This window comes from Sander lucioperca, chromosome 15, assembly GCF_008315115.2.
Source record: "Sander lucioperca isolate FBNREF2018 chromosome 15, SLUC_FBN_1.2, whole genome shotgun sequence".
Lineage (NCBI taxonomy): Eukaryota > Metazoa > Chordata > Actinopteri > Perciformes > Percidae > Sander > Sander lucioperca.
In genome coordinates this window covers 6,510,001-6,524,096 of record NC_050187.1, presented here as the reverse complement: position 1 = coordinate 6,524,096, position 14,096 = coordinate 6,510,001, and the positions used below count along the sequence as shown (strand labels likewise).

Below are 14,096 nucleotides of genomic sequence, written 5' to 3'. Positions count from 1 at the left end.
AAAAGTGGACTCAGGCTACATCCACACTGATTTTAAGCAGCATTTTGAGACAAGAAGATCTCCGTCCACACACGAGTTTTACCTCCAGTAGCAGAACTAATCTCAGTCCATATTAACACGTCTGATAACACATATCACATGACCATTTACACACACTGGGCATGTGCGTGTGATTGGTCAGATAGAACTGTATAATGACTCAATGCAGGAGGCGAACGCAGACGTGCGTCGTTTCCAAAGGTCACCTTTTGAGTCTTTCATTCTCCATTGATGTAACATTTAAGTTGAGTAAAATGAGCGTCACAGCCAACGTACGTCTGCTGCCCGGAGCTTTATCTTGTGAATTTTACCGAACCTTCTGTAGACTAGCTCTGGTCACAAATCCCTAAAAAGTAACATTTAAAAGACATTTCCAGATCAAGCTCACTGCGTTTGATAAGTGTGGTGAAAAGTATCTGGCTACAGATGAGAGAAAGAGAGATATTTCAGAACAGAAAACAGAGCTAATGAGGGTTTAAGAATTGGATCAAATGGTCAAAATATGGAAAGAGTAAAGACAGGGCAATAACATGTCAACACACAAAACAAATATTAAATACTCGTTTAGACTTAAATAGACTTATCTTCATTAGTAGGCTCAAATATGTTTTTGGTTTTACATTTTTTGGGCCAGAATTGGCTCTTTGTATAGATTGCTGACCCCTGAAATACTCGCAGACACACAACCACACACACACACACACACACACACACACACACACACACACACACACATATACACACACACACACACACACACACACACACACAGACACACGCACACAGACACACACACACACACACACACACACACACACACACACACACTCAAACACACACACACACACACACACACACACACTCGCAGACACACACACACACACACACACACACACACACACACACACACACACACACACCTGTGTTTCTGATATTAACTTCTTCAGCTTGGAGATTATTTCTTCTTTTTCAAACCAACAGAAGTGAAATAAAAAGATTATAAATCCAGCTGCACAGCTTTGTTTCTTCTTCTTTTTCATTGTTAACTTTAAATTCAATATCATTATTGTTGTGGTATCCTAGCAACAAGATAAAGATCCTAAAATACATTCCTGTAAGTTATATTATTGATACTCACCTGTTAGGAATAATGCAGAAAACAGGGGGGATGATGGCTCAGACTTTCACCCACAAAACTTTCTCTCTCTCTCTCTCTCTCTCTCTCTGTCTCTCTCTCTCTCTTTCTCTGTCTCTGTCTCTGTCTCTCTCTCTCTCTCTCTCTCTCTCTCTCTCTCTCTCTCTCTCTCTCTGTCTCTCTCTCACTCTCTCTCTGTCTCTCTCTCTCTCTCTCTCTCTCTCTCTCCCTCTCGCTCTGTCTCTCTCTCTCTCTCTCTCTCTCTCTCTGTCTCTCTCTCTCTCTCTCTCTCTCTCTCTCTCTCTCTCTCTCTGTCTCTCTCTCTCTCTCTCTCTCTCTCTCTCTCTCTCTCTCTCTCTGTCTCTCTCTCTCTCTCTCTCTCTCTGTCTCTCTCTTTCTCTCTCTCTCTGTCTGTCTCTCTCTCTCTCTCTCTCTGTCTCTCTCTCTCTCTCTGTCTCTCTCAGTAGTTAACTAATCAGTAGTAACTCATGAGTTAATCATGAATTGATGTTTTGGTAAGTGCTTGTTAGAGATGCATTAACACACTAACTATCCGTAGGCATATTTCTGAAGGCATGTCCAAATAGAACAATACATGTGTGTCCAGGTTCTGGTAGCCTTTGCAACTCACTTATAAATGATTTGTAAAGCATAGAAAGTACTCACTTTAGATGGGCTCACACAATATACTTAACTAATCATCAGTAACTCCTGAATTAGTCATGGATTAGATTATTGGTAAGTATTTGCAACAGATGTTAACACCCCAGCTATTAGTTTAGGCCTTTTTCTAAATCATAACATTTTATTTAAGACATGAACAAATGTAGTTGTAGATGGTCTGTTAATTATTAACTTCCTAGTTTTAAACGACCTTTTATGTTCCTGAGTACCTAGTTGATAATGGTAAAATTATTTCATTTACAAATGGTTAATGCATCATTTAGGAATTACTAAAAAATAAACTGATAAACATTTTACATGGGCTTACTCACTATGGACCAACCATTTACTAACTATTTACAAATGCTGTACTGATTAGAATGAATGTAGGAACTATGATTTACAAATGATGAACAAAGCATTTAGCAATAGTTAGCAACTTCTTTTATAATGGGAAAATTATTTGATTTATAAATGGTTGTTTCATTATTTATTAAGTATAAATCATGTACTTACAAACATATTTTTCAAGATAGGCCTATTTACTATGAACAAACCATTTATAACTGTGTGAACAAATGCTTTACTGATGATGAATTATGTAAGAACAATAAATTAATAATGATGAACAAACCATTAACTAATAGGCTTGTTTACGATGAACAAACCATTTATAACTGTGTGAACAAATACTTTACTCATGATGAACTATATATGAACAATTAATAAGTAATAATGAACAAACCATTAACTAATAGTTAACTAATGCTTAACAAATAATGACTTATGGATAGTTATTATAAAGTGCTACCCACCTTTTCCATTTTTATTTTACATTTGGCTTTTCCATTTGGATGTGACAGATGTCAAAGTCGTATGTAAATGAGGAGGTGTGGCCCAAAGGCTGGTGGGAGGGTCTGAAATGAAAGAGGTGCAGAGGCACCTTATGGACAGCAGGGGGAGCTGACTTCTAAATTTGACTTTTAACATTGCATTTTACATTTTATATGTATAAGAACAACAATAAAAAAGTTTTTTCAGAAATTGTAAAGTCCCTAACATAGCTGTCATTTAACTAAATGTTTTGTGTTGTGTTCGCCCGTTGCTCCTAGCCTTCTTGTTTTTGTTCCAAAGTCTCTATCCTGTGAATGTGAAGTTTGACTGTTCCGTTTCCTAAAGAAAGTAGGCATCGCTAGTGTTTCCGTTCAGGTGCGTATACTGTGTCATTTTAAAGCTCAAACGATCTAGTTTTTAGCGATACCAAGCATGTACAGTCATGTTTTGATCACATCTTGTATTTACAAAGTTTGAAACTGTAGCAAATATTATTATATACAATGAATCACATAGAGGGCCTGAGCTTCCTCACCCAACAATGCAACATTACTATATAATAATAATAATAATTTATACTTTATTAATCGCGCAAATTACAATGTTACACACACACACAGAGACATACACACACACACACACACACACACACACATAGAGACACACGCACCACACACACACACACACACACACACACACACACACACACACACAGACACACACACACACACACACACACACACACACACACAGAGACACACACAGAGACACACACACACACACACACACACACACACAGACACACACACACACACACACACACACACACACAGAGACATACACACACACACACACACACACACACACACATACACACACACACACACACATACACACACACACACACACACACATACACACACACACACACACACACACACACACACACACACACACACAGAGACACACACACACACACACACACACACACACACACACACACACAGAGACATACACACACACACACACACACATATACACACACACACACACAGAGACACACACACACACACACACACACACACACACACACAGAGACACACACACACACACACACACACACACACATATACACACACACACACACACAGAGACATATACACACACACACACACACACACACACACATACACACACACACACACACACACAGCATTTAGCAATACTGTGTGTCAATATGGTCATGCTAATAAAGCCTCTTTGAATTTGAATTTGAGAGAGAGATCATCTAGGTATGGTGAAGGGTATGTGATGATGGGGGGTATGGTGAAGGGTATGTGATGATGTGGGGTATGGTGAAGGGTATGTGATGATGGGGGGTATGGTGAAGGGTATGTGATGATGTGGGGTATGGTGAAGGGTATGTGATGATGTGGGGGTATGGTGAAGGGTATGTGATGATGTGGGGTATGGTGAAGGGTATGTGATGATGTGGGGTATGGTGAAGGGTATGTGATGATGTGGGGGTATGGTGAAGGGTATGTGATGATGGGGGGTATGGTGAAGGGTATGTGATGATGTGGGGTATGGTGAAGGGTATGTGATGATGTGGGGGTATGGTGAAGGGTATGTGATGATGGGGGGTATGGTGAAGGGTATGTGATGATGTGGGGTATGGTGAAGGGTATGTGATGATGGGGGGTATGGTGAAGGGTATGTGATGATGTGGGGTATGGTGAAGGGTATGTGATGATGTGGGGGTATGGTGAAGGGTATGTGATGATGGGGGGTATGGTGAAGGGTATGTGATGATGTGGGGTATGGTGAAGGGTATGTGATGATGGGGGGTATGGTGAAGGGTATGTGATGATGTGGGGTATGGTGAAGGGTATGTGATGATGTGGGACCAAGGGAACTTTATCAGGATGCATAGTATCCTGGATCCATGAAATAACTGGCCTTTCAAAATAAAAGTCTGCCTGCCTCTATGGGAATTTAACATAGGGGTGTACTGACTTATGCCCCCTGCATTTTAAGGAAGAACATTTATTTGTTTATGATACATTATTCATTCACAAAGAAAATTGGTGCCCTTAAAGGTTGGATTTTCCTAATATTTTTAATCAAGGCATTAAAATCAATTTCCTAAATATGATTTTTTATTCCTCTTTTTAGTCAACTTTAGCATGGGTGTATTCACTAATGCTGAGAAATTATATCTATGACAAACATTTTATTTTGAAACATCTCACCGGAAGTACCGCTCCGTATAGTGTAGGCGGTACACTCGGTCGGTGCCAGCCTGCCCCGTTACTCGGTTCATCACGGTGGTTTAACGGCGGACTGTCCGTTGCTCCGGGAACACATTCATGGAGGAAACGTGAAGATTTACCGGAGAGAGGAACAGGATAACTTTTCCCGCGGTAAGAAACCTAACGTTAGCTTACTTACTAACTTACGTTAACGTCACCTCACTCTCTCAGTTACCGTTAACCGTTAACCGTTAACGTCTTGTAGTTAACCGGACAGACTGAAGTTTCCGTTAGTAACGGAGCAGCCTCCCGGTCGTGTGAAATGACGCAGAAACAGACTTTTTAAAACCATATATAACAATTTATTTCATGTATATTTGATTTTGTGTGCGTTGTGGTCATTTAGCCGCGAGCCCTTTTGTTCCTCGCGGCTCCGTTCCCATGGTGAAGCTTCATCAGCTCGCGAGACTCACGTTCTGAAAGACTGTTTGTTTACCGTGACGTCACAGTGCTACTGTAATATCATCATCAACGCTGCTAACAAAAGAAAGTACTTTTCACTGAGGCATTGTACTTTTAAAGTACTTTAATCTCAATGTTCTTGTGTTTTATTAGTTCCATATTTACTACTGTATACGTCTGCTACACTAGAAGTATTTATAATGTTTTAATTATGTGAAAGTAGTGTAAAAATACTCACTTAAAAGTAAAAAATAAACTTAAAGTATTTCATTAAATGTTCACCACAGTGTAAAAACACTACTTTATTATAAATCCCTAACTAAACATGCTAGCTGTAACGACTGTACTTAATATACTTACAGTATGAAAATAAACGGCTAATGTCAGTGTTATATAATATTACACTTTTACCTGCGTATAATATCAGTTATGCCTCAGTGTTTAAGCAGTATTTTATGTTACCTTAGATTAATTAAAATCATTGCCATATATTTAAAGGTTTTTAAAACATTGATTATTATATTAACTGAGTATTAACTTCTTATCTGTCTGTGTGTGTCTGTCTGTGTGTGTGTGTGTGTGTCTGTCTGTGTGTGTCTGTGTGTGTGTGTGTGTGTGTGTGTGTGTGTCTGTGTGTGTGTGTGTGTGTCTGTCTGTCTGTCTGTGTGTGTGTGTGTGTGTGTGTCTGTCTGTCTGTGTATGTGTCTATCTGTGTGTGCCTGTCTGTCTGTCTGTCTGTGTGTGCCTGTCTGTGTGTGTGTGTGCCTGTCTGTGTGTCTGTCTGTCTGTCTGTCTGTCTGTGTGTGCCTGTGTGCCTGTGTGTCTGTGTATCTGTCTGTCTGTGTGTCTGTCTGTCTGTCTGTCTGTCTGTCTGTCTGTGTGTGCCTGTCTGTCTGTCTGTCTGTCTATCTGTGTGTGCCTGTCTGTCTGTCTGTGTGTGCCTGTCTGTGTGTCTGTCTGTCTGTCTGTCTGTGTGTGCCTGTCTGTCTGTCTGTCTGTCTGTGTGTGCCTGTCTGTGTGTCTGTCTGTCTGTGTGCCTGTCTGTGTGTCTGTCTGTGTGTGCGTGTCTGTGTGTCTGTCTGTCTGTGTGTGCCTGTCTGTGTGTCTGTCTGTCTTTCTGTCTGTCTGTCTGTCTGTCTGTTTGTCTGTGTGTGCCTGTCTGTCTGTGTGTCTGTCTGTGTGTGCCTGTCTGTGTGTGTGCCTGTCTGTGTGTCTGTCTGTCTGTCTGTCTGTGTGCCTGTCTGTGTGTCTGTCTGTGTGTGCGTGTCTGTGTGTCTGTCTGTCTGTGTGTGCCTGTCTGTGTGTCTGTCTGTCTTTCTGTCTGTCTGTCTGTCTGTTTGTCTGTGTGTGCCTGTCTGTCTGTGTGTGCCTGTCTGTCTGTGTGTGCCTGTCTATGTGTCTGTCTGTGTGTCTGTGTGTCTGTCTGTGTCTGTCTGTCTGTCTGTCTGTCTGTCTGTCTGTCTGTCTGTGTGTGTGTGTGTGTGTGTGTCTGTCTGTCTGTCTGTCTGTCTGTCTGTCTGTCTGTCTGTCTGTCTGTCTGTCTGTGTGTGTGTGTGTGTGTGTGTGTGTGTGTGTGTGTGTCTGTCTGTCTGTGTGTCTGTCTGTCTTTCTGTCTGTGTGTCTGTCTGTCTGTCTGTGTGTGTGTGTGTGTGTGTGTGTGTCTGTCTGTCTGTCTGTCTGTCTGTCTGTCTGTCTGTGGTCTATAGTATTTTACCATTGATCTATCATTTATGATGTAATCATCCCACAGCAGCAGCAGCCTCTTCAGGTAGTTGATTAAATCACCAAACTTAAAGTTACATTTCAAACCAAAATAAAAGCTCCAGATCGGGGATTTTTGGCATTTATTTTTGCTTGAAAAAAAATCTTAATTCTCTGAATTATTCTTGTTTCATCTCCGCTGTTTTAATATTCTGTTTAGAAACATTTGTTGTACAGTTGTTTTTGGATTGATGGCATGATGTGTTGATGAATTATGTCTTTTATTTTGAAAAATAAAATCAAAAGAAGAGAGAGTGAGACATGTTATCAGTTCGGATTTTTCAGTTTATTTTTTTTCCCTTTTGATGTTTTAAAAAAAAAATACAATTTGGGGTGGTGTAAACAATTAGCAATATTTTTTTTTTTATTTATTTATTTTTTTTGTGACATTTATTTGGATTTTTTTTTGTAAATGTTTGAAGAATTTTTTAACAATTCTTTTGTAAGATTTTTTTCTCTCTCAACACTTTTAATTTTTGTTTGTTTTTTCCGAAAAAAAAAAACAATTTCAGATTTATTTTTTATCTATTTATTTTTATTTTTTGACATTTATTTTTTGGATTTTTTAAAAAGTTTTTGACAATTTTTTTTTCTCAACGCTTTTGATGTTTGTTTGTTTTTTTTTTTTGTTTTTTTTAATTGTGGGAGGGGGGGGGGGTCCACTAAATTGCCTTGGGGCAAGCAGACCTTTTTTGATTCTGAACCCCAGACATAGATGATATTGGTCAGTGAAATGTTGTCATTAGGGAGATCAGAGGACCAGTATCGCTATCGGCTCCAATACTGCCTAAAACGCTGGTATCAGTATCGGGAAGTACTGGAGTTAATGCACCGATCTGATACCACGTAATAAAGTCCTAAAGAAAATCTACGTTAAGTTTTTTTTTTAGTTTAACCTTTATTTAACCAGGTTAGTCTCATTGAGATATAAAATCTCTTTTTCAAGAGAGACCTGGCCAAGATAGCAGAACAAGTTAGTTACATATAAAAACAATTTACAATCACAAAAGAGGCAAAGACATCTCAAGTGCATTTCAATTAAATAAAAGTACCATTAGTTAAAACATTTGCACATGTGGTTGGACTCATGTTCTGTGGTTAAAGTACTTTATTTACATTCTTTCTCCGTTATAACTGACTGTCAAACTGCAGAATAACAGAAAGTTCTGGGCGTTCATTGTTCATGTTTCACAAAGAGTTTAACCTGAGCCAGACAAAGATAGAAATAATATCACATCCATACAGAGATAGTAGTATACAGCTGTTATACATCATATCATCATACAGAGATAGTAGTATACAGCTGTTATACATCATATCATCATACAGAGATAGTACTATACAGCTGTTATACATCATATCATCATACAGAGATAGTAGTATACAGCTGTTATACATCATATCATCCATACAGAGATAGTAGTATACAGCTGTTATACATCATATCATCATACAGAGATAGTAGTATACAGCTGTTATACATCATATCATCATACAGAGATAGTAGTATACAGCTGTTATACATCATATCATCATACAGAGATAGTAGTATACAGCTGTTATACATCATATCATCCATACAGAGATAGTAGTATACAGTTAGTAAACATAATAAAATATATGACATACTGGTATCGGCCGATACGCAAGTTCAGGTATCAGAATCGGTATCAGGAAGTAAAAAATGGTATCAGACCATCTCTAGTTTTTCTTTTTGTTGATGTCAGACTTTGAGTTAGATGTTTGGAAACCCTGAATATTCTGCTTCACTAACAGGAAGCCACAATAAAGTTCATAATGACATTTATTTGGATTTTCTGAAGTTTTTTGACAGTTTTTTTGTACGTTTTTTCGTCCCCCAGGTGTTGGCGTTTCAGCGTGATGCGCTGTGATGGAGGAGGCGGAGCACAGCCGCTACGTCGCCCAGCTGAAGGTGGAGTTCGACAGCTGTGACACCACGGCAACGGGCTTCCTGGACCGCGAGGAGCTCACGGTGCTCTGCAGGAAACTGCAGCTGGACGCACAGCTGCCGCTGCTGCTGGACACACTGCTGGGAGAACGCACCTACGGCAGGGTAACACACACACACACACACACACAGACACACACACACACACACACACACACACACACACAGATATATACACACACACACACACACACACACAGACACACACAGACACACACACACACACACACACACACACACACAGATATATACACACACACACACACACACACACACACACACACACACACACACACACAGATATATACACACACCCACACCCACACACACACACACACACACACACACACACAGAGATATATACACACACACACACACACACACACACACACACACAGAGATATATACACACACACACACCCACACACACACACACACACACACACACACACACACACACACACACAGATATATACACACACACACACACACACACACACACACAGAGATATATACACACACACACACACACACACACACACACACACACACACAGAGATATATACACACACACACACACACCCACACCCACACACACACACACACACACACACACACACACACACACACACACACACACACAGATATATACACACACACACACACACACACACACAGATATACACACACACACACACACACACACACACACACAGAGATATATACACACACACACACACACACACACACACACACACACACACTCACACAGAGATATACACACACACACACACAGGTACACACACACACACACACACACACACACACACACACAACATACAGATACACACACACACACACACACACACACACACACAAACACACACACACACACACACACATACACACATACATGTTTGTTTCACTATCTTTGTGAGGACCCGTCATTGACATAATACATTCCCTAGCCCCTAACCCTAACCTTAACCCTTACCCTCATAGTTCAACGTTTAGTAATCCCAGGACTGATGTGAATGATGTTTTTCAGGTGAACTTTGAGGAGTTTAAAGAAGGCTTCGTGGCCGTTCTGTCTCGGTCTCTGGACTTCAGCACGTCGGAGGACGACAGCAGCTACCTGGAGCCAGGTAGGTGGGGGGGTGCAAGGCTTTTTCCCACACTTTTGTTGCCATTTTTATCGCATTTATTAACGCTTTTTTATGCTCTTGAGCTTTTTCAAACTTTTTGGTTGTTTTGACACTTACGTCTTTTTTATTAATGTTTAGCCGCTTTTTGACATTTTTGCCTTTTTACACCATATTTGCCCTATAACCCTATATATAGTATATATAGTATACTATATAGTATACTATATATAGACTGCAGGGGGTACGTGTCCCCCTAGGGGTACTCTGGAGGACTGCAGGGGGTACGTGTCCCCCTAGGGGTGCTTTGGAGGACTGCAGGGGGTACGTGAAATCTTTGCAAAAATGCTAATTTAAAATATGTCATGCATAATTCTTAGAATAATTATACTATAATAATGAAGTGATGGATTGTAAACATTTGAAATGTAGCATTTAAATGTGTTTTTGTTTAAAAAAGGTTGTTGTTTAGTGAATCTATCACTGCCGGCGCTGGACTGTACCTTTCTTGCGCTGGTCAGGGGGTACTTGGCTTAACGAATCAATTCAAAAAGGGGTACATTATTGAAAAAAGCTCGAGAACCACTAGTATAGAGTATATCGTCAGCAGAGAGTCTGGGGTGGATGTTGTCGTGACAGAGCTGGAAGGAAATCGGCTCTAGAGATTGATTAGAGTCAGATTTTTAGATTGGATTCAACTTTATTGTCGTTGTGCGAGTACAAGTAAAGACAAGACAACGAAATACAGTTTGCGTCCAACCAGAAGTGCAAAAAGAGCAGAAAAGTGCAACGTGATATACAAAGTATAGACAGGTGGTGCATAGACAGGACCAGAGATATAGTGCAGTGTAGACAGTAGTATACAGTTGGTTTACAGAAGGTGGTTTAGAGTAATATAAATATATTATAAATATGTGCAGTGTATTAGCAGTTACTTCATTTATAAGAGCAGAATAAACATGGCTATGTAATATGAACAGTGTATGAACAACATGTACAGGTATGTGCATTGGTGATTGGTGGATTTGAGTTTAATTTCCTTCAGATCCAGAGTGTAAAACTGGTAAAAACATTGGCAAAAGCTGCAGAAACATCGATAAAAGCGTAAAAAATAGAGATGCACCGATAGAGCGGCCGGTGACCAGAATTGGCCGGTTTTCACGTGCTCGGCCATGACCGGCGACCAGCAGGTCAGTCTGACATATGGTGATGTCATGCTGGTCAACGCTCCAATTAACTGACAACATAAGTTATACCAGTTACAGTTCTCAAGGACGCACGCACACACGGACGCCACGGCACGGACGCCACGGCACGTTCTCTTTCTCCTTTCTCTCAACTTCTCCTCCGTGTGTCGGTGCTATTCTCCACATGTAGGAACCTGGTGAATTAACCTGCAACATGTCAGCTGTTTGGGAATTCTTCAGCGTGTGTGCAGAAGATAACAAGTTTGCAATGTGCAACACCTGCAAGGAGAAAGTAGGGCGTGGAGGGACGACACCAAAAACCTAAATCACATTTCTTTAGTTGATATTGATGTGAAAAGAAGGAAATGGTTCTAACATTGCTCTTTAGATGTGTGTGAATGTCCCACACCAGGAGTAATTTATATAGTTCTATTTTATAGTGATCCATTATCTGTTCAACACATGTTCTATTAAAGAAAAGATAGAAAATAAATATGTGTGTGTGCTGTAAAGTGGTTAGAAAACATGAAATCAGAATCGGCTAAAATCAGAATCAGCTGGTCTAACTCAAAGAAAATCAGAATCGATCTAGAAAGTTATAATCGGTGCATCTCTAGTAAAAACGTTGGAGAAAGCTTCAAAACCATCGATAAAAGTAGAGGTGCAACGATGAATGGATTAATCAATTAGTTGTCAACTATTAAATTAATCGCCAACTATTTTGATAGTTTTTTTATTATTTTTTATTTTGAAAATCAGATTTCTCTGATTCCAGCTTGTTAAATGTGAAGATATTCTAGTCTCTTCTCTCCTCTGGGACAGTTAACTGAAGATCTTTGAGTTTTGGACAAAACAGGACATTTGAGGACGTCCTCTTAGTCTTTGGGAAACTCTGATCCACATTTTTCACCATGTTTTGACATTTTTATAGATCAAACAACTAATCGATTAATCCAGAAAATAATCAACAGATTGAAAATAATCGTTAGTTGCAGATAGATAAAAGCATAAGAAATGTCAGAAAAAAGGGCCAGAAACCATTAAAAATGTCACCAAAATCAGCTTTTGATAAAAGGGATGGGATGATTTAAAGGCCCTTCAGGTCCAGAGTGTCTGCGTTAGTTAGTGAGAGGACTGGTGGCTCTGCTGGTCCAGGAGGAATCCTGGGGGACAGGTTTGGGCTCCAGCCTTTAATTTGCTTCTTGTTTCTGTTTCGGTCTCTGAGTCTCCAAACTGTAATTGGTTCTTCCTCGGCACAGCTGAACTGTTCTGAGCCAAAAACATTAAAAAAAAAGCTGCAAAAATGTCCCAAAAAATGTTACAGTTACTCCACAGCTCCACTGACCTACATACAACCTGTCTGTCTGACTGTTTGTCTCTCTGTCTGTCTGTCTCTCTACCTGTCTGTCTGTCTGTCTCTCTCTCTGTCTGTTTGTCTGTCTGTGTGTTTCTGTCTGTCTCTCTCCCTGTCTGTCTCTCTACCTGTCTGACTGTCTGTCTCTCTGACTGTCTCTCTGTCTATCTGTCTGTCTCTCTACCTGTCTGTCTCTCTGTCTGTATGTCTCTCTCTCTCTGTCTGTCTGTCTCTCTGTCTGTCTGGCTCTCTACCTGTCTGTCTGTATGTCTCTCTCTCTCTGTCTGTCTGGCTCTCTACCTGTCTGTCTGTATGTCTCTCTCTCTCTCTCTGTCTGTATGTCTCTCTCTCTCTCTGTCTGTCTGGCTCTCTACCTGTCTGTCTGTATGTCTCTCTCTCTCTCTCTCTCTCTGTATGTCTCTCTCTCTCTCTGTCTGTCTGGCTCTCTACCTGTCTGTCTGTATGTCTCTCTCTCTCTCTCTCTGTCTGTCTGTCTCTCTGTCTGTCTGGCTCTCTACCTGTCTGTCTGTATGTCTCTCTCTCTCTCTCTGTCTGTATGTCTCTCTCTCTCTGTCTGTCTGGCTCTCTACCTGTCTGTCTGTATGTCTCTCTCTCTCTCTCTGTCTGTCTCTCTGTCTTTCTGTCTGTCTGTCTCTCTACCTGTCTCATTCTACCTGTCTGTCTCTGTCTGTCTCTCTACCTGTCTCATTCTACCTGTCTGTCTCTCTACCTGTCTGTCTCTCTGTCTCATTCTACCTGTCTGTCTGTCTGCAGTGGTTCCAGAGGAGGTGAAGCCAAAGTTCGTGAAGGGGACGAAGCGTTACGGCCGGCGCTCCCGTCCTGACAGTAAGCCCGGCGCCACGCTGACCTGCGACTCTGAGGACTCGCCGCCGTCCAGAACCGACGCCACCGACTCCTCGCCAGACGGCGTCCGCCGGGCCAAACTGAGACGCTCCACGTCTCTGGAGAGCGTTGAGGTAACGCACTTCTCTGTGTTTCCTTCGCTGAAAGAAGACACACACACACACACACACACACACACACACACACACACACAGAGACAGACATACAGTATGAGTGAATAATCAGGTTAGTCGTCTGAATGAAGCTGGGTGTGTCTGGCTCGTCTCAGATATCCAGCGTCTGCTGCCGAGGCCGTGAATACCTGAACGGGGGAGGGAGGGGGGGGAAGGGAGGGGGATGGGGGGGAGGGAGGGGGATGGGGGGGGAGGGAGAAGGGGGGGAGGGGGATGGGGGGGGGAGGGAGAAGGGGGGGAGGGAGGTTTGGTGGTTTTGGG

The 14,096-nt window shown here is 41.2% G+C and overlaps 1 protein-coding gene across 3 annotated transcripts in view; it reads left to right on the top strand.

Annotated features, from left to right (window-relative positions):
- Nucleotides 1-4,951: 4,951 nt before the first annotated feature.
- Nucleotides 4,952-14,096, top strand: part of ninl (ninein-like) — a 71,170-nt gene continuing 62,025 nt past the window's right edge. For 2 of the 3 annotated variants that reach the window (XM_035991997.1, XM_035992000.1), the window contains exons 1-4: nt 4,952-5,094; nt 9,009-9,220; nt 10,164-10,260; nt 13,573-13,775. In XM_035991997.1, coding sequence (XP_035847890.1) covers nt 9,038-9,220; nt 10,164-10,260; nt 13,573-13,775 — 483 coding nt within the window. In that variant the 5' untranslated portion in view covers nt 4,952-5,094; nt 9,009-9,037. The remainder of the gene's footprint in view (nt 5,095-9,008; nt 9,221-10,163; nt 10,261-13,572; nt 13,776-14,096) is intronic. The other variant, XM_035991998.1, reaches the window with a different exon arrangement.